The sequence below is a fragment of the Eptesicus fuscus genome, chromosome 17, assembly GCF_027574615.1.
Source record: "Eptesicus fuscus isolate TK198812 chromosome 17, DD_ASM_mEF_20220401, whole genome shotgun sequence".
NCBI classification, from domain to species: Eukaryota; Metazoa; Chordata; class Mammalia; order Chiroptera; family Vespertilionidae; genus Eptesicus; species Eptesicus fuscus.
The window spans coordinates 5,731,695-5,756,974 of NC_072489.1; the positions used below are offsets into that span (position 1 = coordinate 5,731,695).

The 25,280-nt window shown below is 43.9% G+C and overlaps 2 protein-coding genes across 6 annotated transcripts in view; one reads left to right on the top strand and one right to left on the bottom strand.

Moving 5' to 3' along the window:
• Positions 1-25,280, top strand: part of LOC103292836 (WASH complex subunit 2A) — a 69,802-nt gene that overhangs the window by 17,408 nt on the left and 27,114 nt on the right. For all 5 annotated transcript variants that reach the window (XM_054728627.1, XM_054728630.1, XM_054728629.1 and 2 more), the window contains exons 9-19: positions 1,897-2,007; positions 2,765-2,846; positions 3,404-3,472; positions 11,072-11,190; positions 11,883-11,940; positions 13,074-13,133; positions 13,510-13,668; positions 16,330-16,457; positions 18,090-18,176; positions 22,005-22,106; positions 24,174-24,302. In XM_054728627.1, coding sequence (XP_054584602.1) covers positions 1,897-2,007; positions 2,765-2,846; positions 3,404-3,472; positions 11,072-11,190; positions 11,883-11,940; positions 13,074-13,133; positions 13,510-13,668; positions 16,330-16,457; positions 18,090-18,176; positions 22,005-22,106; positions 24,174-24,302 — 1,104 coding nt within the window. The remainder of the gene's footprint in view (positions 1-1,896; positions 2,008-2,764; positions 2,847-3,403; positions 3,473-11,071; positions 11,191-11,882; positions 11,941-13,073; positions 13,134-13,509; positions 13,669-16,329; positions 16,458-18,089; positions 18,177-22,004; positions 22,107-24,173; positions 24,303-25,280) is intronic.
• LOC103292869 (cytochrome c-like) lies at positions 1,251-1,795 on the bottom strand. Its single transcript, XM_008149125.3, has 2 exons — positions 1,776-1,795; positions 1,251-1,542 (listed from the first exon to the last, which is right to left on the bottom strand). The coding sequence occupies exons 1-2, from the start codon at positions 1,793-1,795 to the stop codon at positions 1,251-1,253; spliced, it is 312 nt and encodes a 103-aa protein (XP_008147347.2).

Genomic DNA, 25,280 nt, shown 5'->3' on the forward strand with positions numbered 1-25,280 from the left:
GATGCTCAACTGCTGAGCCACACTGGTCGGTTACCAGTGGCTGCTTTTATAAAATTTAGAGCTTAACAGATAAAGCTTAGTTTGAGCCTTCCAGTCTTCATCCTCTCACATCCTCCAGAGGTAACTGGGTGTTATGATCTGGCAGTGTATATGTCCAAGTGTTTTTCTTTGTTTTTACAAGTATATCTGTGCCCATGCAGATGGCGTAGGTGTGAGGGGGTGCAGAGTATAATACTGGGTTTATCATTCAGAGTTTTTTCACTTGATTCCTTAGATAGCTCTTCAATTGTTGCAGCTTATCCTTTTAGTAATTTTTTTTATCTGTGACTTTGTTTTTAATTATCTTAAGCCTTATGATGACATAATTTATCATTTTGTGTTGATGATTTAGTATTCTCTACTTTAATCCTAGTGAGCAGGCAAAAGCACCATTACCAGTCACACACATGTATTCAAGACAATCCTGACGGGGCGAGTGGGGGGCAATGGGGGAGGGATACGGACACATATGTAATACCTTAATCAATAAAGAAAAAAAAGATAATCCTGAATTATGACTTAGTCTGACTTAAAGAATTCACAAAGTTTGCTATTATATCTTATCACGTTGAATTTTAAAAGCACCTGACCTTAAAGGTCATTTATAAAACGTAGAAGTGTTAGATACTCTTTATTTGCTATTATACATAAACCACACTAAAATGCCTTTCACTCAGTAAAAGGCAGCAGTTTAAATACAGGGAATTTTATTAAATTGGCATAGTTGGGACCAAAAAGATAAAATGGTCACTGCCAGCTTATCTGCAGCCCTTCCTTTTAACAGGCTGATGAACACAACTTGAACCACAAGCAAGTCTTGCAGGTCTAAGAGACAGTGAAGGGCTTTCCTCAGAATTTAAACATATTAATACAACCAGTCATAGAAATCTAAATATAAGCCAATCTCCTACAGGTTCTGAGATGGCACTCCCACCTCTGAAAAGTTGAACACTAGGAATCAAGTCCAATCATATTTTTAGAAGGGAGGACAGTGACAGGGCTTGCTGAACCAAAATTATCATCAGATCTCAAAAAGCTGACCATATTCTTTTAACCATAAGCCAGTCTTATTTAAATTAGGACTGCCTGAAAGAAATGCTCTATTAGCCATTCATGCTCTGAATTCTGGTGTATGAGATCAATTTAAATATGGTACACATAAAAAAAAGTCATGAGACCTTTGTAATAAATAAGGCAGGGCCAACTATTCCTCATGAGTGGTTTTTTTTGAGGTAAGCTATCAAGCCTGCCCTTTCTGCACTCTTCTCAGTGCCAGCGGTGAGCATTTTTGTTCCAGGGATGTACTTCTTGGGATTCTCCAAATACTCCATCAGTGTAGCCTCTCCCCAGGTGATCCCTTTGTTCTTGTTGGTGTCCATGTAAGGAAGTCCACGCCCAGAGAGACCATGGAGATTTGGCCCAGTCCTGTGCTTGCCTCCCTTCTTCACAGTATGGCACTGGGCACACTTCTGAACAAAAGTCTTCTTGCCCTTCTCAACATCACTTATTTTTAAATCGCTCGTTAGTCGCACTGGACACGGCGATTCCCACTCGCAAGCCAGACGTCCCGCTCTCTAACTCCTTTAGTATTCTTATTGAGTATTAGTATTCTTATTAAGATGGGATGATACTTATTTAATCATTTCTCTAGTGATGGATATTTTTAATATCTTATGTTACTATTACTTTCTTGTGCTAAAAATAAAAATGTGTATTATTTGTTCTAGCACATGTACTGCTTCATAGTTTGCTGCATTTAACGAACTTACAGTTTTGCCTAAAAGCTAAGTAGCAGTATCTCTTTTTCAGCTTGGTGACCTTATCTAACAGTTCTTATCTGGTGGTTTTTACTCTTAGCACACTGCACAAATGAGTGATGAAGAAGAGGATGATGATGGCTGTGACATCTTCGCTGACTCTGAGAAGGAGGAGGAAGATATTGAGGACATTGAAGAGAATCCTAGACCTGTAAGAAAATATGGTTGCTACCTCTTGTCAAGGTTTAGAAGTAGTACCTAAGCCTCATTCCTTGTATTGTGTTTGTATTTGTAATCATATTATTTCACATCATATTTGTATTTTCAATTACACTTTTAAAAACAATGGTTGAGCATCTCAGGTTACCTAGCCAGTATCACTTTCTGTTTCAAATGTTACAATTTTACAAGTCAGATCATTTAAAATAGATTCAGTTCCAGAGTTTTAAGATCCTAATACTCCCTCCTTTCCCCCCACCCCAAGGACTTCATGGAACACCCATGTCAGGTGATCTGTATAGGGTTCATATGTTTATTTTTCTTTATTTTTTATCTTTATTGTTGAAAGTATTACATATGTCCCGTTCTTCCCCTCATTGATCCCCTCCAGCCTGCCCCTGCCCCCCTGCCCCAGGCCTTCACCACCCTATCATTATTCTTTTTTAAAATTTTTTTTTTATTGAGGTATTATATGTGTACATATCTTACTATCATTTTTCTTTTTATTGAATTTATTGGGGTGACCTTGGTTAACAAAATTACACAGCTTTCAGGTGCACAATTCCACAACACATTATCTGTACACTGTATTGTGTGTTCATCACCTAGAGTGCATCTATTTAAATCCAATTTTCTCATCATTTCAATTTCTTTGCCATTATTTAAAAAATTTGGTTAAATATTCAAAAGTAAACTGGACTAGTTTGTCTGTGACAAAAAGTGATTCTTTCGGTCTCTTCTGCTGGCAGAAAAGACCCACGTCCTTCGCTGATGAGCTGGCTGCTCGGATCAAAGGGAGTGCTACGAGCCAGGTGGAAGAGGAACAGAGAGGTACCCCCCCGCCCCCCCCCCCCCGCCCCTTTGAGATGAGTTAACACGGTGGTGGTGGGAAGTACAGAAACCTCTCTGAGGGCAGACATCTCTGTTTAGGTTTACTAAAGCACAAGAGACTTACATTGTACTTCTTATTCTTTTCTGGTTTATAACCTTTGATAACTAAACACAGTGGGCCCCCACCCCAAATGCACAAATACGCATTTATATAACATTGTATATGCAATTTCAGGGGGTCAATGGATACCTCAGAGAAGCATGGGCCCCAGTGTATTCTAGTGATTGAACAGGGTGGGAATAGGTCAGGATAGTTCTTTCAGCAGGTGCAAACTTGTTATGCATGTGACCTTAATATGTAAGTTGAGGCTTTTTGCTTAAAAAGAGGCACCTTTGTCAGGCACTGCCTGAAGTGGTCAGGTGGAGCTGATGTATGAAGTTGAATGGCTTGCTCTGAGCTTAGGAGTCATGAGGATGACAGATACATGTGTACAAAATCAATAGATAGGTACTAAGCATAGATGGAGTGTGGTTAAAACTGTGACATATTCTTCAAGCCTTATCTACAGAAGCAAAACCTCAGAAGACACTGAAAGAGAAGAAGGAAAGAAGAACTCCCTCAGATGGTAGGCCTTTTCTCTCAATTCATTTCTTTTATTTTTTGCATGTGGCTTTCCAGGGTCCTCTTTATTTTATCTTTTTGAATTAAATTTATTGCGGTGAAATTGGTTAATAAGGTTATACAGGTCTCGAGTGTACAATCTTATGATGCATCATCTGTAATATTGCGTTATGTGTTCACCACCCAAAGTCACATCTCCATCACCATATATTTGACCCCCTTTACCTTTCCTACCCCCTACCCCCTTTCCTGTGGTAGCCACCATTGTTGTCTGTCTATGAGTTTTTGTGTTTTTTTGTTCATTTGTTGCTTTCAGTTTTATATCCTACATATGAGTGAAATCATACGGTTCTTAACTTTTCTGTGACTTACTTTGCTTAGCATGATATTCTCAAGATTCATCTATGTTGTTGCAAATGGCAATATTTCATCTTTTCTTATGGCTGAGTAATATATACGTAACACATCCAGTCGTCTGTTGAAGAACACTTCAGTTGTTTCCATGTCTTGGCCATCATGAGTAATGCTACATTGAACATAGGGGTACATGTATCTTTATGAATTAACTAGAGGCCCGGTGCACGAATTTGTGCATGGATGGGGTCTGGCTGGCAGTGGGGAGGGGACATGGGTGGTTGGCCGGCCGGCCCCGCCCCCAATCAGAGTGGGGGGGGCGATCGGGTGGGGCCGGCCAGGGGGAGGGGCCGCGGGCAGTTGGCAGGCTGGCCTTGCCCCCTGGTCAAACTCCCAGTCGAGGGGACAATTAGCATATTAGCTCTTTATTATATAGGATAGGATGTTTTCAAGTTTTTCTGGTAGATACCCAGAAGAGGGGTTGCTGGGTCATATGGTAACACGAGTCTTAATTTTTTGAGGAGCCTCCACATTGTTTTTCAGAGTGGCTGTGGCAGTTTGCATTCCCACCAGCATTGAATGAGCATTCCTTTTTCTCCACAACCTCTCCAATACTTGTTATTACTTGTCTTGTTGATAATAGCCATTCTACCAGGTGTGAAATAGTATCTCATTGTAGTGTGTTTTTTAAAATCCTCACCTGAGGATATTTTTTTCCATTGATTTTTTGAGAGAGTGAAAGGGAGGGAGGGAGGAGGAGGAGGAGGCAGAGAGACAGACAGACAGACAGACACACAGTGATGTGAGAGAGACACATTGACTGGTTGCCTCCCTCACGTGCCCCAACCAGGACTGGGTATTGAACCTGCAACCAAGGTACATGCCCTTGACTGTGAATTGAACTCAACACCCTTTGGTCTGCAGGCCAACACTCTAACCACTGAGCAAACTAGCCAGGGCTTTCATAATTTTGATATGCATTTCCCTAATAGCTAGAGGTTGAACATTTTTTCATTAACCTGTTAGCTATCCTCTGCCTATTTTGTAATTGGCTTGTCTGTTTATTTGGTGTTGAATTTTATGAGTTCTTTAAATACAGGGATGGGAAAAAGTAGTTTTATGGTTGTTCATATAGAATATAATACAGCAATTAATAAGTAATGCAAGAATAAATTGCTTACTCACAGCTGTAAACCTAATTTTGCCTATGCCTGTATTTTGGATATTGACTTCTTGTCAGAGCTGCTGTTTGCAAATAACTTCTCCCATTTGGTTGTCTTTTTGTTTTGTTAACAGTTTCCTTTGCTGTGCAGAAGCTTTTTGCCTTTATTTCCTTTGCCTTTGGGGTCAAATTTATAAAATCTTCTCTATGACCAAGGTCCAGAAGTTTAGTACCTATGTTTTTTTTAATATAATTTACTAAAGGCCTGGTGCACGAATTCGTGCCCGGGTGGGCTTCTTTGGGGTGGCCTTCGGAGATCGGGCCCCAGCTTGTGCCCTCAGCCCCCCAGCTCTGCCTGGCACCCTGCCTTGGCCTGGCGCCACCCCCTCACCTGCTCCACCATCCCACCTGTGGGGTAATCAGGACCAGGCCTCCCGCCCAGCTCCCTTAGCGCCTGGGAGCCAGGTGGCAGCCCTACCCCCTGCCACTGCTGCTGGTCGCTGTCTGCGAGGCAATCAGCGGGGTGATTGGGCCCCTGCTTGCACCTGCCTTGTCCTGGCGCCACCTACTCACCTGCTCCACCATCCGCCGTGGTCCCGCTCCCGTCAGGGCCCATTAGGGCTGGCAGCGCCTCCATTGCCACCTGTTGCCAGCACTGCGTCCCCGACACCTGCCATGTTCTGCGACGCCCCCTGGTGGTCAGCGCACGTCATAGCAAGCGGTTGAACTCCCAGTTGAACGACCACCCCGGGGGGACAATTTGCATATTAGGCTTTTCTTATATAGGATTATTTCAGGTCTTATACATAGGTCTTTGATCTGTTTTGAGTTAATTTTTGTGTATGGTGACAAATAGTAGTGTAGTTGTATTTTTTGCATGTGGCTTTCCAGTTTTCCCAGAACCATTTAGTGAAGGGTCTTTTTTTTTGTCTTCAAAGAGGAAAGGAGAGGGAGAGAGAGATAGAAACAGCAGTGATCAGAGAGAATCATTGATTGGCTGGTTTCTGCACACCCTCTATTAGGGATTGAGCTGTAATCCTGTCCGGAAATCAAACAGAAATCAAACTTTGACCTCCTGGTTTGTAGGTCAACACTCAATCACTGAGCCACATCATCCGGGCAAGTCTTTCTTTTTTTCATTTCATGTTTTTGGCTCCTTTGATGAAAATTATTTGCCCCCATATACATGTGGTTTTATTTCTGGACTCCCAATTGTGTTCCATTGGTCACTATGTCTCTTTTTCTGCCATCCTATGCTGTTTGGATTATTTTAGCTGTGTAGTATAGTTTGAAGTCAGGTAGTGTGATACTTCCCTCTTTGTTTATTTTTCTCAGGATTGCTTTGGCCATTTAGGATCTTTTGTTCTATACAAAAGATCCTGATGATTCATTTTGTTCTATTTCTTTAAAAAATCATATTGGGATTTAAAAAAAATATGTTTTTATTGATTTCAGAGAGAGGAGGGGGAGGGAGGAAGAGTAGAGAGAAAGAGAGAGAGAGAGATATCAGTGAGAGAGAAACATCCATATGTTGCCTTCTGCACACCCCCCTACTGGGGATTGAGCCTGCAACCCAGGTATGTAATCTGACTGGAAATTGAACTTCCATCTCCTGGTGCATGGGGCAATGCTGAGCCACACTGGCTGGGCCACATCGGGATTTTGGTGGTGGTTGCATTAAACCTGTTTATTGCTTTGGGTAATTGACCATATTAACTGTGTTGATTCTTCCAATCCAAAACATGGAATATCTTTCCATTTCAATTATTGTGTCATTTTCAATCTCTTTTAATAATGCTTTATAGTTTCAACTTGTGGCCTGGTGCACGAAATTCGTGCACGGGGCGGGGGGAGGGCGGGGTGTACCTCAGCTTGGCCTGTGCTCTCTCTAATCTGGGACCCCTTGGGGATGTCCGACTGCTAGTTTAGGCAGTCAGACATCTCTCTCGCAATCCGGGACTGCTGGCTCCTTAACTGCTTACCTGCCTGCCGGCCTGCTCTTCCCCAACTGCTCCCCCCACCAGCCTGCTCGCTCCCAACTGCCCCCCCACCCCGCCAGCCTGCTCGCTCCCAACTGCTCCCCCCCCCCCCGCCGGCCTGCTCGCCCCCAACTGGCCCCCCCTGCCGACCTGTTCACCCCCAACTGCCCTCCCCTCCTGGCCTGATCGCCCCTAACCACCTCTACCTCGGCACCGCCACCATGGCTTTGTCCAGAAGGTCTCCTGGAAGGTCTCCCGGTCTAATTAGCATTTTACCCTTTCATTAGTATAGATATATAGGTTCTTCACATCCTTCATTAAGTTTATTCCTAGGTATTCTTTTTGTTGCAGTTGCAAAAGGAATTTTTTTCCTTTTTTTAAATGAAGTTTCATTATTATATAGGAAAGTAGTGGATATATGTTTTTTAATCCTCATCTGAGGCTATACAGGGTGTTTCCAAAATGTCTATACACACTTTAGCAGCTGATAGCTCAATTTTGAAAATGAAATAATTATTCAAGTGTGTATGTTTATTTTGGGAGGGCACCCTATATTTTTCATTGATTCTAGAGCGAGAGGAAGGGGGCGGGAGATATACAGAGAGGAACATTGATGTGCCTCTTATATATGCCCTGACCAGAGATTGAACCCACAACCTGGGTATGTGCCCTGACCAGAAATCAAACCTGAGACCTTCTGGTGCATGGGATGACGCTCCATCCAGCTGAGCCACACCAGGCAGGACTATAGTACATCTTCTAAAACAGCATTGTAATATCCTGCTTCTGTTTGCCTGTTGGTGATCTTACTCGAGTTTTGTGACTTTTTGCTCTGTGTTTCAGGTAAAATAGCTCCCTTGAGTATTTCCTGTAATGGAGGTCTTCTGGCAGTAAATTTCCTCAGCTCCTGCATGTCTGGAAAAGCCTTTATTTCTCCTTCATATCTAAAGGCTAACTTTGCTGGATATGTTATCGTTGGCTGGTAGTTTCTCTCTTTCAGTAGTTTGAATATTTGATTCTACTCTCTCCTAACTTGTAGGGTTTCTGCTGAAAATCTGATAATGTAATGGGATTTTCTTTATAGGTTACTGTCTTCTTTTTTTGTGGCTGCCATCAGAGTTCTTTCTTTGCTATTAATTTTGACAGTTTTAATACAGTGTGTCTTGGAGAAAGCCTTTTTGGGTTGAGGTAATTAGGTTTTCTAATTGCTTCTTGGATTCATGGATCTGGTTCTTTTCATAGTGTTAACGAAAAAAAAACATTGAAACCTGTAAAGAATTTTAGTGAGTTTATTTGAGTCAAACTGTCAACATATGCCGGGAAGCAGAACCTCAATGAATTGAGATAATGCTCCGGAGAATGCAGGGTTACATCTATTTTTATACATTGAAATCAAAGGAAAGGGACTTAGGTGAGTTACATGAAATCCATTGGTGATAGTTTAGGGAGGTGGGACAAAGCAAAGCGGGGAAACCTCTGGGATAGGGTGAAAAGCGAAATGATGGACATGTGCTTCTCTTACAGATATGGATACAGGATACTTTAACATAATTAACAGTTGACAATTAACTTGATAACAATAACAATGAGGGAATGTCCCGGTGCCATTTGTTGTGCCCTGAGGGGTCCGGGGTAAAAAGGAAGTTACAAGTTACCCAGATATCTCACAGATATGTTATCTTAGAGGCAAAAAGGCAAATGGGCTCAGTAAAGAAGATCTAAGTTGATCTTTGTCAGGGAAGATAGCAGCTTAGGACATGACTACCCACTATAACCTGTTTGTAGTTAAATATTTAATTTTCAGACCATCTTTTGTGGTTATTTTAGGTCTCTGAGTTTTCAAGACTGCCACACAGGCCTCCCCTGAGCTTGTCAGGTTAGCAGGTGGCTTCTTTCGTTCACAATAGGTTTGGGAAGTTCTCATCAACTCTTTGTTTGAAGAGGCTCTCTGTTCTCTTTTTCTGGTATGCCTGTTATTCTGGTATTGCTTTTTCTGATGGGGTCAGAGAGTTCTTGTAGAGTGCTTTCTTTCTTTTTTTTTTTTTTTATGCTCAAGTCTCTCTTCTCTCTGTGTCATTTCTAGATTTCTATCTTTGATATCACTAATTCTTTCCTTCATCTGTTCAGCTCTGTTTTCCTAAGCCCACTAGTTTATTCTTTATCTCTTATTGAGTTCATCACCTCCAGAATTTGTATTTGGTTCTTTTTGAAAGTTGCGGTCTCTTTTGCAAAGTACTTGTTTTGTTTATTGATCCTATTTCTGAGTTCGTTAAACTGCCTGTCTGTGTTTTCCTGTAACTCACTTAACTTTTGTAGAACTGCAATCTTGAATTCTCTGTCATTTAAATTACATATCTCCACGCCTTTAAGTTTATTTTCTGGAGATTTTTCATTTTCTTCCTGAGCTGCCTCATGACCTCGGTTATTCATGGTATTTGATGGATTTCTTTGCTGTCTAGGCATTGATGTATGGGTGGCACTTCTCCAGTACATTGATAAGAAACCTTCCTATTGTTCTCTAGGTGACCTTGAAGCACAAGTTATTTAGTTCTCTTGCACTACTCTTGCTTTTCATATCTCTGTGGGGTGGTGGAAAATGTCCTGTGTTTCCTGGGAAGGTGGGTGCCATCTCTGTTCAGATTGCCTGGGTCTCAGGGGACCAATCCCATGAAGGATGTGGTGGGTGAAATCCCAGTGCTGTCCCCTGTCCCCAGATGCTGCCAGTAGTGCAGCTGCGATGGGTGGGGGTAGGGTGAGCTAGGGAAGCTGGCTGCTGCCTTTGTTGCTTTGCTGTCCTGTAATGGTGACTGGCAGACCTCAGCAGCCTCCCTGTGTATCTGCACCTGGCACTGGGGTGAGTCGCAGAGTGCACCTGTTGCTAAGGGGGAACATGTTTCTGTAGTACAGGTTCTCTGGTTTGCAGACAATGTACTCTGCACCAGACACTCACTTCTACAGCTTCTTCTGGGGCCTGCTGCCAGCTGTGGGAGGGTAAAGGGAGGCAGCCAGGCTCCACGGCTTGGTTTCTCTGTCTTGAATGCCGATTGCCAGACAACCAGGACTGCCTCTGTGCTTCATTCCTGCCAGGCCACTGTGTTCAGCTGCAGCTCCTACAGACCACTCCTGCAGGAAAGCGCACGGTGTCTCTCTGCTCCTCCTGGCTGAAGGGAGTGCCAGTGGCAACTTGATTCTTTTTCCTCTTTTTGGGCTGAGTCCTGAAGAGACCTCAGGGCTGTGAGCTCTGGGCTGTGTCTTTGGCATCATCTTAGCTCTCTTCTTTTCCCACCTTCTTGATTTGCTCCCATTTGCCCACCTTTAGAAGTTTTAATGCATGATCTCTCAGATGTATTTGTGCATTGAACAAGGAATCCTTTGCTGAATTATGGCTGGTCAAATTGTTGAAACTCTAAGGGGAGAGATTAAGGAGACCTCTCATGCTGCCATTTTCTAACATCACCCAATTCTGTTTTTTTAGGTTTCTCTTAACTCAGGAATGTTACATAATTCACGAAGTGCACTTTAAATGCTTAACAAATGTGGTCTGTCTCTCCATTCGTGTTTTTAGGCATGTTAAAGCATGCTTTTGGAGGAGAGATGGATGGGGAGGAAAAATGCTTTGAAGATTGGATTTGCTAGAATTTGTAGCTGTCTTTCTGGAATTCTCTAGAAGTATAAAAACAAGGGAACTCTAGCATTTTTTAAACAAAGAATATATGAGGCGCTTTTATATTAAACAGTAATGTGTTGGTGTGTAGTCTGCCCCTTCCCTCAAATTCTTGGTAGGATGGGTCTTGAATAGCAATTGAATGATATACTTGCTTCAGAAGAAGTAAATGTAGATGAAGAGGATCAAGTACAGAACTTACCTGCTCCAGAGGTTTACAGACTTGAGGTGGGAACCTAGAGAGCCTTGGAAGGAATTTAGTGGACTGTTTAATGAGGTTTTGTTGGAAATTTCTCAGATTGCTGGCATTCAAATACCCCGTGTTATATACGGTTAGGTAAACTTCATGCCACTTTTGGAGAAGTTGTAAAGGCTGACCTCTGGAATTTGAGTTCCAGCCCCGGCTTAAACTCTCCCTGCAAAACCTTCCTTCCTGTTTGCTAGATGAAGAAGATAACTTGTTCACACCCCCCAAGCTGACCGACGAGGACTTCTCGCCATTTGGCTCTCGAGGCGGCCTGTTCAGTGGAGGGAAGGGGCTTTTTGATGATGAGGATGAGGAGGTGAGTCATTGCTAACTGAAGCGCTCCATAGCTGTGTCGTGGACGAAATACACTTGGTTCCTTGAGGGGAAAAGATGGTTTCTTAGTTGGAAGTTGCTTCTGCTTTTATATTTGGCGAGATTTTGGACTAAGAACCACAAGAGAAAGGTTGTACCCTGGTGCCCTTTGTTAGGTGGGGAGAGGATGGGAGAGTTTTAATAGTGAACAATTTACTTGATTGGCAGTAGTTTCTTATCTCTGTTCTTTTTAAAAAATTTTTACTTAAATCTTTTATTTATTTATTTATTATTATATTTTTATTGATTTCAGAGAGGAAGAGAGGAGAGAGAGATAAAAACACCAATGATAAAGAGAATCATTGATCGGCTGCCTCCTGCACGCCCCCTACTGGGGATCGAGCCCACAACCTTGGCATGTGCCCTTGGCCAGAATGGAACCCGGGACCCTTCAGTCCACAGGCTGACGCTCTATCCCCTGAGCCAAATCAGCTAGGGCTTATCTCTCTATTCTTCTTCCATATTTGGATAGACCTAACTTATTTAAGGGTCTGATTTTGCCATGATCTTCACTTTGGAACTGATTTTCTGGCAAAACAGTACATATGTATCTTTAAACTTGACAAGGTACTTTTCTTTTGAAAGCCTTAAATGCCACTGCTCTTTTGAATTCTGTTGTGTCCATGTTACAACCAGAGTGACCTCTTCGTGGAAGCCCCTCGGAGCCAAGAAGCTGGAGCTGCTGCTAACAAAGGTGAGCTTGGACTGAGGCTCCTGTGCTTCTTTGTAAGATTTCCCAAACTGCTCACTTCCCGTTAGGCGGCGGGAGCCCGGCCGGTGTTCCCAAACCTGTGTTCCGTTAGACAAGAAGCTTGTGTTTGCCTTGATCTAGACTCTCGATTCCAATAATTACAGGTTGTTGTTGTTCCTTGTGATTAAGCCCCTATCCCAGTGGCCGGCAAACTCATTAGTCAACAGAGAGGCAAACCGCGGCTCGAGAGCTGCATGTGGCTCGCGAGCCGCAGTTTGCCGACCACTGGTCTAGTTGAAAGTAGTTTATTTGCACTGATTCTTGCCTTAGAAAAAACAGAGTACCATCTATAAACCCACATCACAATTTTGCCTATTGAGTATTTTCCTGTTTGATTTTATGAATCTCTATCAGTATTGAGGACATTTTAATTTAACCAACTTAATTCAAAGAAACATTCCTAAAATTCTACGTGGAAATTGAGATCAGTAATTCCCTAGCCGAGTGTGCATTATAATCTGGACTTTCTAAAAAGCGCACAAAAAAATTTAAAAACTTACAGACTGTATTCCTTTACATCTGTGGTCGTTCTTGGGGGCTGGGAGTTAGTTATTTTAAGCAGCTGGTCTCCTCAGGCCACAAGTTGTTGGATTTGAGGCTGGCTACGATGCTGCCTTGACTGTCGTCGCTCCTGCTCTCCAATTTTTGGCCTCGGTGACTTGCCTCTTTCCTTTGTTCCTGGTATTGTCTTCATTTTTTTTCTGATGTCTAGACTTTTTGCTGTTTTTCCTTGTTCCTGCTCACAAACAGGAATGGGTGGAGGGCACTGTGGAGGAGCCCGCTTGCTCTGCCCCTGCCCCCACTGCTCTGCATTTCCTTGGCTTCTCCAGCCACCCCCGTCTGCCCAGTCACAGTGATTTTCCATGGCAGTCACCGCTGAGAATGCATTAGTACAAAGAAAGTAGTCGTCAGTAGAGAAGATACTAAGGAATTTTAACATGACTCTTTTGGGAAAAGTTAGCTTTAATGGGCCTTTTAGTAGCTATTCATTGTGTTGCACATATTCTAGGAAGGTGCATTTAACAAGAAAGGTTACTTTCTTTGTTGAAATGGTTATCTCATTCTTTTCATTTTAGTGTCTTCATCCTCCAAACCCGGAAAGAAAATTCCAGCTGGAGCAGTTTCTGTATTCTTAGGTATCATTGTAGGGTTTGTTTTTTAGAAACTATATAAGAATTATTTTGTCACTTTTAAAATTGCCCTTTTCTGAGGGCAGACTGGGGAGTAGAAGGAGCTTCAGGAGGCATGGAGCAGCTTACAGAAAGAGCTCATTCACTGGGGCTCGCTCCTATCCTCTTAGACGTTGGATCTGTTTATGTTTGAGTGACCGGGTGGTTCTGCATTATGGGACATCCATTGCAGAAAAGGATGGAAGTTATGGGGTCCTGTTCCTGTATTTAGTGGGTGCACTGAAACGAAAAGGTCTTGGTGGTGGTAGTGGTGTTTTTTTCTGTAGGGTCAGAAGGCCCACCCACACTGGCTCATAGCCGGCTTTCTTGTTTCTACCCATAGGGGACACTGACGTGTTGGGTGCAGCGTCTGCTCCGTCACCGAAGGAGCCCAAGCAGCCCACTCCAGGGAAGCGCTTGTACCTCCCACCCACTGGCCTCTTTGATGAGGACGACGACGATGACTTTTTTGCAGCGTCTTGTAGCAAACCCTCCCAGACAGGTGCTGGTTCCAGCCTGTTTTTGGATTTTGCCAGGAAAATAATATTGACCTAAAAAGGCATGAAGCTCCTCTAGTTCATAGTTCTTGTAGGATCAGAACCCGTCCCCAACAATCCTGTCATAGAGTTGTTTCATCTCTGCTTTTGTGGTTACAGTACCTTGGAGGTCTCTATTTTATGAACCCATCTTTTCCGCTTTGAAAACTAATTGCTAGGAATCTTCCTTAGAATTTTAGTCCTCACCTTCGGAATCACACTTTCTTCCAGCAGTCCTTAGTAAACTCCAAACAGAATGCCAAGCTACCTGTTTATTTCCCAGCTTCTCCTTTTGCTCCCAAAAGCCCATGTAACCTTGACTTTTCCTGTATGACAGGGTTTCCAGCCCCGTGGCCACTTCAGCTCTCTGTCTTCTCCCGTCAAATTTAAGCCGCATGTTCATGAAATCACTTTAAATCAGGTCTTTAAAGTGCAGATGATCTTCTGAGTTTGTCATCATAATGCAGGTTCAGATTCAGGGAATGTAGGATGGGGTCTGCGATTCTGCACTTCTAACCAGTTCCCTGGTGCACAGAGATTGCTGGTCTGTGAGTTGCACAAGCTCCCTTTTCAGTGGGAGGTGTGGAAGGTAAGGGTAGAAGCAGAAAGTGAGAGAAATAATTCTTTTTTATTGTAGAAAGAGTGCAAACGGATGCATAATCCACTCAGATCTAGGCCACCTGAAATGGCAGTGAATGCAGGCCGTAGTTCCTCGTGGCATGGGCGGTCTCTCACTGTAGAGCAAGCATGTCAAACTCAAGGCTAACACGGGCCAAATAAACAAGGTTTAAGTTTATGTGGGCCGCAAGAAAACAAAAGCTTCAATTTTCATAGAAACGTAGGTTTATTTCCATAGAGACATGATGAATACAAAGGGCTGAAATAAATGAGTAATCATTAACATAAAATAATAGAACATTTTAATAAAAATTAATATTTTTTCTTGAACGTTAACTTACCAGACACTGAATAACTGCACAAATTAATAAGCATAATGCAAATAAGCCTATTTTTCTTGTTCTCCGAAAGCGAAATATTTCCTGTTGCACACACCAAACAAGTCAGTACAAGACTAATGATGTGGCAATCAGCTGCTAAAATATTCGCTGCTAGTATTAGTGGAGAGAAATGGTGTGCCTACATGTAAGGCGCGTAAGGGAAATGAATGCAACACGATTATAGTCATCAGTCATTAGCGAACGTTGTAGTTCGTTATTAATAATTATGTATAACAGGATATTGTAAAAATTAGGAAATTTTTATTAAAATGTTTCTTACATACCGTTATATTGGTTGGGCTGCAAAAATATTCATTGTGGGCCGCGAGTTTGACATGCTTGCTGTGGTGGATGTCATTGAGAACTGATGTGGAATCACAAACAAGTTGATGCCCCTTTCTTGGTCAGCTGCTGCTGTCCTGGACCATTGATGAGTCAGTGCCCTCATTTCAGCCACACACAGCTCATTCAGTGCAGCAGTGCTTGTGGGAGTGAGGCTGGAAACCACCCAGATATTCATCAATAGGGTGAATTATGGCCCTTCCATTCAGTGGAGTTTCGTGAACCTGCTAAAAAGAATGAGGTCTTTGTATGTTGACATGGCAAGATAGCCAAGGTACGTTAATTGAAAAATGCAAATTGTAAGATGTGTTGTTCAAATTATGCTATTAGCATCAAACAGAATGTCAAATTATAGGGGGAAGGTTAGGGAGAGGTGGGGGAGATAAGAGATCAACCAAAGGACTTGAATGCATGCATATAAGCATAACCAATGGACACAAAACTCTGGGGGATGAGGGCATGTATGGGTGTGGGGTTGGGGAGGGGACAATGGTAAGATATGTACATATATAATACCTTAATTTAAAAAAAGTGTGAAAAAAAAACAACAACAAATTATGCTATCATTTTTAGCCTTATTTGTGAATGCCTAGAGTTAATACATTAGTATATCCTTTGGGAGAATTAGAAGCATATATATACCCTACTTCCAATGGCTGTTGTGTTTGGGTGGGAAGGTAGAGTTATGGGGAAGACTTCAGTATTTGCTTTTATATAATTTGATTTTTTAAAAGCAAGAGCTGACCTTCATTTCTCAGCTTCCTAGAGTGATTGACTTTTTTTAATAGGGGAATTTTAAAAAATGATTTTAGAGAGAGGGAGAGGGAGAGAGAAACATGTGTCGGCTGCCTCCTGCACACACCCTCCTGGGGATCAAGCCTGCCATCCAGGCATGTGCCCTGACCGGAATTTAAACAAGCAACCTTTTGGTGCATGGGACAACGCTCAACCAACTGAGCCACACCGTCCAGGACTAGAGTGATGGACTTTTAAATGATCTTTCTGTAGGTCTCTCTTTACTTTTATGTCAGTCCAAGCTACTGTAAGCATCGGCTGCTCTTGCTTGGATCAGTGTGTAAACCACATGGTTAAACTGTCTATCCTGTGTTTCATTTGAGCTGCTGTTCTATTTTTTGAAAAATTCCAATCTAGTCCTCTTAATATTTCTTCATAACTAAGAAATAACATACTTCCTAAATTTATTCTTTGTGAGGAGTTTTTAATCTGTGAATTTCATGATGGGATATTTTACCTTACTGTAATTTTGTGCTGTGATATATTTTAAAGACAAAATCAAATCCACTGCCAACATCTTTGATGAGGAAGAAGGAGATCTGTTCAAGGAGCAAGCAGTGAGTTTGCCAGAAGCTACTGTGAATCAGACAGATGAAAATAAAGCAAGAGTGGAAGAAAAGGTGAGCAAGAGGGAAGACTGAACATAGCAGTGTTGATGTGGGACATCTTGTTAATTCACATGGAACCCAGAGGGGAAGTATTGTTTCTTTCACGTTTACAGTGCACTTCAGAAAGTTGAAGGAAGTACAGCGAACACCCAAAGACCTGCCACCAAGATTCAGCCGTTGTTAGGATTTTGCCTTACCAGTTGTTTTGACATCCATTGATGATCTTTTTTATTTTTTTACTAGTAGCCCTGCGCATGAATCCGTGTGCCAGTAGCTCTCTGCAGGGCCTGGCTGCTCTGTGCCCATTGCCCAGAGGCTCTCTGCGGCCCAGAGGCCCATCTGTGGCCAGGCGCAGAATGCTTGCCTCGTCACCACAGCAATGAAGCAAGCATTCCACCAGGCTGCTCACGCTGCCCGCTCTCAGCTGCTGCCCCCCACCCCCACTCCCCTGGGACTGGGGGACTCCGGCAGGGCTGGGAGGACTGGGCGCCGCCATCTTGTGGCTATGGGCACCGCCATCTTTGTGACGGTGTGATGGTTAATTTGCATATTACCCTTTATTAGATAGGATTTAAATCCTCACACAAGGATACTTTTTCCATTGAGTTTTAGAGAAAGTGGAAGGGAGGGAAGAAGGGGGAGAAAGAGAGAAACACCGATGTGAGAGAGACACATGGATTGGTTGCCTCCTGCACGTGCCTGACTGGGGCCGGCATTGAACCTGCAACCTAATTACCTGTCCTTGACTGGAAATCAAACCTGAACCCTTTGGTGCATGAGTTGACACTAACCACTGAGCAACACCAGCCAGGGCTACACTGATGATCTTTTACCTGAACCAGTCATTGTGTTAGGAGGTACAAAATAATGTTTTTCTAATTCTTGCATTTCTTTGCTGGCATTCTTCTGAACAGAAGAGCATTTTCTCCTCCTTTCCTGCTTTTTTAGTATCACTGTAGGACCATGGATGTGTTATAATCTGTGGGCATCGTAGCTGTTTTTGATGCTCATAGGTTATATTATTGACCTATGTTTGGCCAGTGGGATGCATCCCTCTCAGTCTTTAAGCTCCTCTGGCTGCTTCCCCTTCCTTTGCTGTCCTCACTCCTTGACCTTTCTAAAGCACATCTCGTGCCATGTCTTTGCTATGAACCCTGACCTTCCCCCTGGCGACCACCTAGGTCCCAGCATTCAGAACCTGGCATGCTCCTAGGGCGGCCCTTCCTATGCTGGCTCCAGCTGTGCCCGTCCCACTGTGTGCTTTATGAGGTGGGCAGCCGGCCCTACTCTCTGATCCTCCAGGTGTGCCCGCTGCTTTTCTCTTGCTCTTGTCTCCTCACATGGACTCTCTGCCTGGAATGTCCTTGCTGTACCTACTAGTAGACATATCCCATAGCTAGGCCTTGTCTGTCCTGAGAAATTTATCAAGGAACTGTTTCTTTCCTCTTTCCTAACTTAACCAGTTTGGAAACTCTTTCTCAGGACACTTCTCATTTTGAGTTAATTGTTTGTATGAACTTGATATAAGCCCAAGCTGCTTTATTCTAGCAGAGACTCAGTACGTTTTGTGAATGAATGATTGAATACACTCTCATTTCCAGGCATGTTGTTTGTTAACTCTCAACTTTTTTTCCCCCAACAAAGGTTACCCTGCCTTCCAACAAAAACCTTAAGCCCTTGTCAGAAACAAAGACTCAAAAAGGTTTATTTTCAGATGAGGAAGACACTGAGGTAAGGAATTATTTTTTAGTTCTGGGAATTAGTCCATGGATATCACATTTGAAACTATTTCTGAATCAATTTTCTCAGTAGAGGTACAAGACTTTTTATTATATCCCTTAGTTCTTTCTTTGAAATTAATCTCTTGAGAATACATGGTCCCTTTTTAAAAATTTATTGATTTGAGAGAGAGAAACAAACATTGATTTGTTGTTCCACTTATTTATGCATTCATTGGTTGCCTCTTGTATGTGCTCCGACCAGGGATCAAACCTACAACCTTGGTGTATCAGGATGAGGCTCTAACAGAGCCAGCCGGCCAGGGAATACAGTGTTTGGAAAGCAATATATGTACAATAGTTTTCACTCTTGGGTTTGAATCCTGCGCATCTTCTGGGAGGATAATACTCTGTCTTCAGAATGCTCAAATTTTAGGCTATTTGCTGACCTTCAATGCAGTGAGGTACTTAACTTGTACCGGAATGGAAATCTACACACTGTTTCCTTTTTTGGTATTCTCACTAAAATGTGGGCTTAGTGATGAAGTGATGGGCATCCTGGCACAGCTTTTTACCTGGTGGCTGGTCACAGTTTGCGGCCGGCACTGTGTGCAGACAGCCTCAGTCCTCCAGGCACGCGCCTGGAAGCCCCTTTTCAGTGGAGTAGCACGAGCTCTTGAGGCGTCAGTGCTGCTTCTGACTCCCACAGGCCTCGGTCCTTTGAGAACGAATTTTAGGCCAGGCTTTTAGGGGATCAGAGACCTGTATGAGAATGTAATGGCCATAATCGGTCCCCTTCACAGAAAAATATGTGCATGTGGCAGAAATTTGTATTTAAGTTTGGATTCTGTAAACTTAGAGTTAACCTCTAGTGGTTACTTTGCACTAATGGCCAGGATGAACATACAGCTTTTTGTGAGTAGAGTGGTTACCATTAGATACAAATGAAACCTTGGGGGGTTGTACTTCACTCGTGTCCAATGGACAGAAGATCGGAATCAGCCAAAATTCATAATGGGGCCTCACACTCTGGTCTGATCCTGAGCTCCCACTTTCAGATCTTTGCGCTGGCTCCTGCCCCTCTGGAATGTTCTTCCCAGAATTCACATGGCTAGCGTCCACTTTCCCCAGTTCCCTGTGAGGCCTCCCCCGATGACCCTTGGCATAATCGCAGGTTCGGCAGCACACACCACACCATTCCAGAGCTTCTCTTCTGTTTCACCGTTCTCCACAGTATATTTTGCCAGGTGACATTTCACATCTACTCATGCGTTGTCTCTGTCCCAACTAGAAAGCTCTGTGAGGACAGAATGTTCCCACCCTTATCACTAATACCTACACTAGTGATTGGCACTTGGTCAGCCGTCAAAGAATTGTCAACTACATGAAAAAAGAAAACGTGTGTGCATGTTTAGTGACTTAAAAGGTGTTCCATTACTTATTGCTATGAAATAAATTGCTCCAAAGCTTAGACACTTAAAACGTCAATAAGGCCTAGCCAGTTTGGCCCAGACTGGGGATGAAGGGTTCCGGGTTTGATTCCGGTCAAGGGCACATGCCTGGGTTGCGGGCTCTATCCCCAGTGTGGGACGTGCAGGAGGCAGTCAGTGATTCTCTCTCATCATTGATGTTTCCATCTCTCTCTCCCTCTCTCTTCCTCTCTGAAATCAATAAAAATATTTAAAAAATCAGTAAGTTTTATTACCTCTTATGGTTCTAGAAGTTGACTTGGCTCAGCTAGACACTTTTTATTTAGGGTCACGTGGTTCCTAGTGTGAAGGTGGCTGCGCTGAGAATCGGCTCCCTGGTTCTGGTGCCTGGGCGGGAGAGACTCGGATAGCGGGGGCTCTGGGGGCACAGGCACCCTCTGTGCCGTCTCCAGCACGGCAGCTTCTGGGAAATCGGCTTCTTACGTGGTGGCCCAGAGCTTCAAAGTGCGAGTCCTGGGAGCTGCCCTGAGACCGTACTGCTTTCTGTCCCCTGGCCTGGAAGCCGGTGTTGCCACTTGTGCTGCATTCTGTTGCGGCAATCACAAAGGCCCGCCCAAGTTCCAGGGTAGGGACACAGACTCCACTTCTTGATGGTAGGAATATAAAATAATGTTCAGACAGGTTCTTTTTTAATCCTCACTCAAGGATATATTTTATTGATTTTGAGAGAGGGAGAGAGACATCCTTGTTAGAAATACCGATCATTTGCCTCCCATATGTGCACCGACTAGGGATCTGTAACTTAGGTATGTGTCCTGACTGGGAATCGAACCCACAACCTTTTTGGTGTATGGAACAGCACTCCAACCAACTGAGCCATTAGCCAGAGCCAGGCAGCTTTTTATTTTTATTATTATTTTTAAATATATTGTTATTGATTTCAGAGAGGGGGAGAGAGAAACATCAATGATGAGAGAGAATCATTGATCAGTTGCTCCCCGCACCCTCCCCACTGGGGTTTGAGCCAGCAACCTGGGCATGTGTCCTTGTCTGGAATCGAACCCGGGACCCTTCAGTCCACACACCGACGCTCTGTTCACTGAGCCAAACCGGCTAGGGCCAGGCAGGTTTTTAAAACCACCACTGAACGCTCTGTTCCATGTGCAGCATCGTAGATTGTTTTTACGGGTCCTGCCAGGGTGCGGGGACGTGAAGTAAAGCAGAGCAGATGGGCCTTGGACCAGAAGGGCGGGTTCGGTACTCCTGCTCTGTCTCAGGTGTGGAGCTCCAGCTCGCCCAAGTGTAGGGATGTGTTTGAGGAAATGGAAAAGCACTTTTTCCAACCCCAAGGAAGATGTTAGTCAGGGGTCCAAAGCCAGGGCATTGAAATTTGCTTTTGTTCTTTGTTTTGGTTTATTTCCTTGTTTAATTTAAAAGCAACAGAGCCCTTTCCTTAAGTGAATCCTCCCAGTGTGTAAGAGGATAGGAGGCCCGGAACTCACCCTGTGAGGCCTCTTCTCCCTAAACAGACCCGTGGGCGCCGTGGGTCCCAGGCGAGAACCACTGGACTGAGTTGCGCTCTTCTCAGTTAGTGAGCCTCTTAGGCCTGTATCGGAGGAGTGCACATTGATTCCATAACGAGAAGTTTATCTGAAAAGGTCTCAGAAACTTACGTTCTTGTCCCATTTAACTGTCTGGCCTCTTGTGTGTTGAAGTTTCTTCTCTAAGGAACAGTTGTTCTGTTTTATGTTAAATTCATGCAGCTCAGTGTGCAGATCTTTCTTTGCATTACAGGTTAACATTTTGAAATTTTCTTCAAATCTACCATATTTTTTAATAGTTTGCATCATCTACTGTAGTTCAAATAGAATACCAAACACTTAAAAATAAAAATTGAATATGTACTTATTTAAAAGAAATAATAAAGTACTTTTATAAGAGTAGCAAATATTATACTCTTATTTGTTACTAAATAAAGTAGTCATAGATACAGTAATTTGGGAACCTGGCTTCTGTTCCCATTAAGGAATCTGTTTAATCCCTCTTATTCTTTGGACAGAAAAAGGAAGTCATGCTTATTTTTAGCATGATAGGAGATTGATGGAAACTTTCCCCTTGCCTAGAGTCGTCCCTGTGGGAGGCCAAGCCAGAGCGAGTGGGGTACCCAAAACCCTGGGCAGTGAGGCGCCTGGAGTTGCGTGGTCTCTTCCTCTTCGCAGCCAGGCGTTAGTGTTGCGTGCGGGGCAGGGCACTCGGATGTGTGTTCCTCCAGGACGGGCTCGGCGAGCTCCTGTTTGACAAAGACCTGGACCACTGCAGCTGCGGGGGCATAGTCGTTCGTGTTTCATATGTAACCAATGCTTTAAAACTATGGATCTTGTTCACCAGGAACTTTAATCTTGATCCAACAGGATTTGTTTTCTTCTCAAAATGTGAGCAAGTCAAAAGATGCATCTCTCCTGCCTAGCAAACTCCCCACGTCAGTCTTGCTTTTTGATGATGAAGATGAAGAGGTAAACAAAAGATAATCAACTTTTTTTATTATTAGGAAACTGTTGCTGATGTTAGCTTTATGGCCAGAGGTTCAGTCAGTAGATCAGGGTGATGGGGAAGCAGTCAAGCCATCTGACAGACTTCTCTAACAAAACTATTTTGGTTTTTATTTCAGCGATCCTTTTTTTAAAAAATTTTTTTAAAATTTCTTTATCGATTAAGGTATTACATATGTGTCCTCATCCCCACATTACCTTCCCCCCCCACTCATCCCCTCACCCCCCTGTTGTCTGTGTCCATTGGTTAGGCTTATATGCATGCATGCAAGTCCTTTGGTTAATCTCTCCCTCTTACCCCCACCCTCCCCTACCTTCCCTCTGAGGTTTGACAGTCTGATCGATGCTTCCCTGTCTCAGGATCTGTTTTTGTTCATCAGTTTATGTTGTTTATTATTTCCCATAGATGAGTGAGATCATGTGATATTTATCTTTCTCTGACTGACTTATTTCACTTAGCATAATGCTCTCCAGCGATCCTTTCTTAAGTTCTCTTAGCTATACAATGGGAAGGACATTAGATTCTTGATCCAGCTTTTATGGAAGGCTTTGTAGATTTCACTTTAAAAGCCTGCCTTGGGAAATGCTTTTTAATATATATATTTTTTATTTCAGCGAGGAAGGGGGAGGGAGAGAGAGAGAGAACATCAATGATGAGAGAGAATCATTGATTGGCTGCCTCCTGCACGCCCCCTACTGGGGATGGAGCCCGCAACCCAGGCATGTGCCCTTGACCTGAATCAAACCCAGGACCCTTCAGTCCACAGGCCGACACTCTATCCACTGAGCCAAACTGGCTAGGGCAGGATATGCTTTTTAGAGGAAGGACCTGTTATACCCAGTGACCTACAAGAATGTTGCAGTTAAAGGCAGCCGTGTCCTCCTCACCTTGCTTTTCTTTCCCACCCTGGATGAGAGCGAGTGGGGAAGTCAGAGGGAAGACCAAGCGAACCTTCATCCTTACGCAGTTCTGTGCGATGCTCAGCTCCTCGGCCTGGCCTCAGACCTCTGCGTTCATGTCCTAGCTCCACCACTTGCAAGTCAGGGGCCTCGGTCAAGTAACTTGACCTTCTGTATCTCATGGCTTAATGGTATGTGGGCTCATTGTGACAGCTGACACAACTGTGCAGCCACTGGCACCATGTCTGGCACAGAAGTGCGCCGTAAATGTGTATCCCTACTGGATGCCGTGCCTGCCTTCCCGCACTCTCTTTTCAGGCTCCCTTTATCGATCTTGACATTTCGGACTGTTCACCTGCTGTGTACACTCTTAAGGCTGTTTCTCTCTGACTCCGGCTCAGGCCCTCTGATGGTTTTGTTATTCTTATCTAAATAAAGGGAACTTAATATGCACCTCTGGAGTGCGTGATGATACAAAAATTTACAAACGCCTTTGAACCTATAAGAGTCGGCTCTTTGTGGGTCAGTGATTTTATTTAGTAAACTATTTCTTAAGTTTGTATTATCCTTTAAGATTAACCAGAAATCCCAGTCGTTCCTTCCCTCTGTCCCAGGTGTGTAAAGGAGTGGAGAAAGCTCTGTGTTCTCTGCTTTTATCCATTGCTCCAGTTTGTAATTCATAGAAAGAAAGGTGCAGATTGCTGGCTGTGCAGGCGCTGTCCTGCTCTCCCGGCAGGTGCGGCCATGGCCTCCTTAGAAGCCAGAGGGCCTACCTGCCGGGTGCAGCCACGTGTCCTCCTGTTTCTGTGACCTTGCCTCACGTCACTCCCTCTACTGCCCCCTCCCAGGTGTCCGCCTTGGGTTCCGTGGAATGTTTCCCTTTGTGGATGGAGAGTAACTGAGAGACTATTAAAGACTGTTGTTGTAGGCTTATATGTGAGACAAGTGGGGTTTACTAGAATTTTGTGATTCCCTCCCCCCAAAATGTCTATTTTGTGACATTTTTGTGGAGCATGTCTATTTTGTACCTGACTAGAGATTTATTCTCTAGCAATTTGACATGAGAATATCGTAAGTTTTTTGTTTTACATGTATAAAGTTGTCATACTCTTCTGCCATTTGTTTTTCTAGGATCTTTTTGGGGCTACAGCTGCCAAGAAGCAAGCATCATCTCTACCAACTCTGAGCCAAGAGAAAGCAAAACTCTCTGAGCCCCCCAAAAAGAAAGCGTCTGCCTTGCTGTTCAGCAGCGATGAGGAGGTGGGTGGGAAGTCTCCCCGCAGGAGCGGGCACTGCTGGAGTAAGAGTTGCAGCTGTCCTGAGCATTTTCTTTCTCCACCTGCTTTATGTCTAGTGAAGTTCAGCCACTAGAGACTGTTTGCAGCACTTGAAAAAAGATATTTAGTCCAGTATATTAAACTAAAGGGCATCTTTTTTAAAAGGGTTAGAAATAAAGTATGGCCCTCAAATAATAATAATGCTAATTCAAATGAGTGAGGTCTTATTTTATCTTATTACATGATCACTATGTTTCATTAATCAAGAACATACATCTAGACATGGTAAGAACATCCTATGCAACTTCAACTCCTTTTTTGTTAGAGTCTTAACAACATTTCTGTTCACTCTCTAGATACATATTAACAAAACCAGTAGTGAATATTGTTTAGCTACTGTTCAGATTTAGCAGGACAGAAAAAGACTTTAAATATGATACTGGGGGCCCAGTGCATGAATTCGTGCACCTTGAAAGGAACTGTGGGTTGCAAGGCTGCGATGGGCAAAGAGGCGGGTCTCAGCCCATCCTCCGCGCCATCCCCAGCCCCTCCCGCTGTGCCCCCTGGTTCCCTGTCTGCTGGCAGCCCTGCTCCCGCCACCTCTGCTCCCATGCACTGATGGCACCGGCCCACTTGCACCCACAGAGCAATTGGAGCCGGTGCCAGCAGCGGGTGAGAGCGGTGGCTGCTGCCCTGATCACCCCTCACGAGCAGGGGGAGGTAGAGAAGCCCTTAGGGGCGATCGGGACCAGCAGCCGCCACTTGCACCTGCTGATGGTGCCGAGAGATCAGGGCAGTGCCAGGGCTGGCAGCAGGTGCAAGCGCCAGGTGGGACTGCAGCGCGTGGGAGCTAAGAATTTTCAGTAATCACCAGAAGCTCGACCCGATGACAGCGACCGTCGCCCTGCCTTGGTCTGGTGCCCCTGCTCATCTCCACCATCCCGTTGTAGCTGATGCCCAC

Bases quoted from the DNA above. Each gene is read 5' to 3' on its own strand.
- LOC103292869 (XM_008149125.3), bottom strand. From the start codon at position 1,795: ATGCAGCAAACTATGAAGCA. The intron at 1,543-1,775 runs GTACATGTGCTA...TTTAAAAATAAG, and splicing joins ATGCAGCAAACTATGAAGCA to TGATGTTGAGAAGGGCAAGA.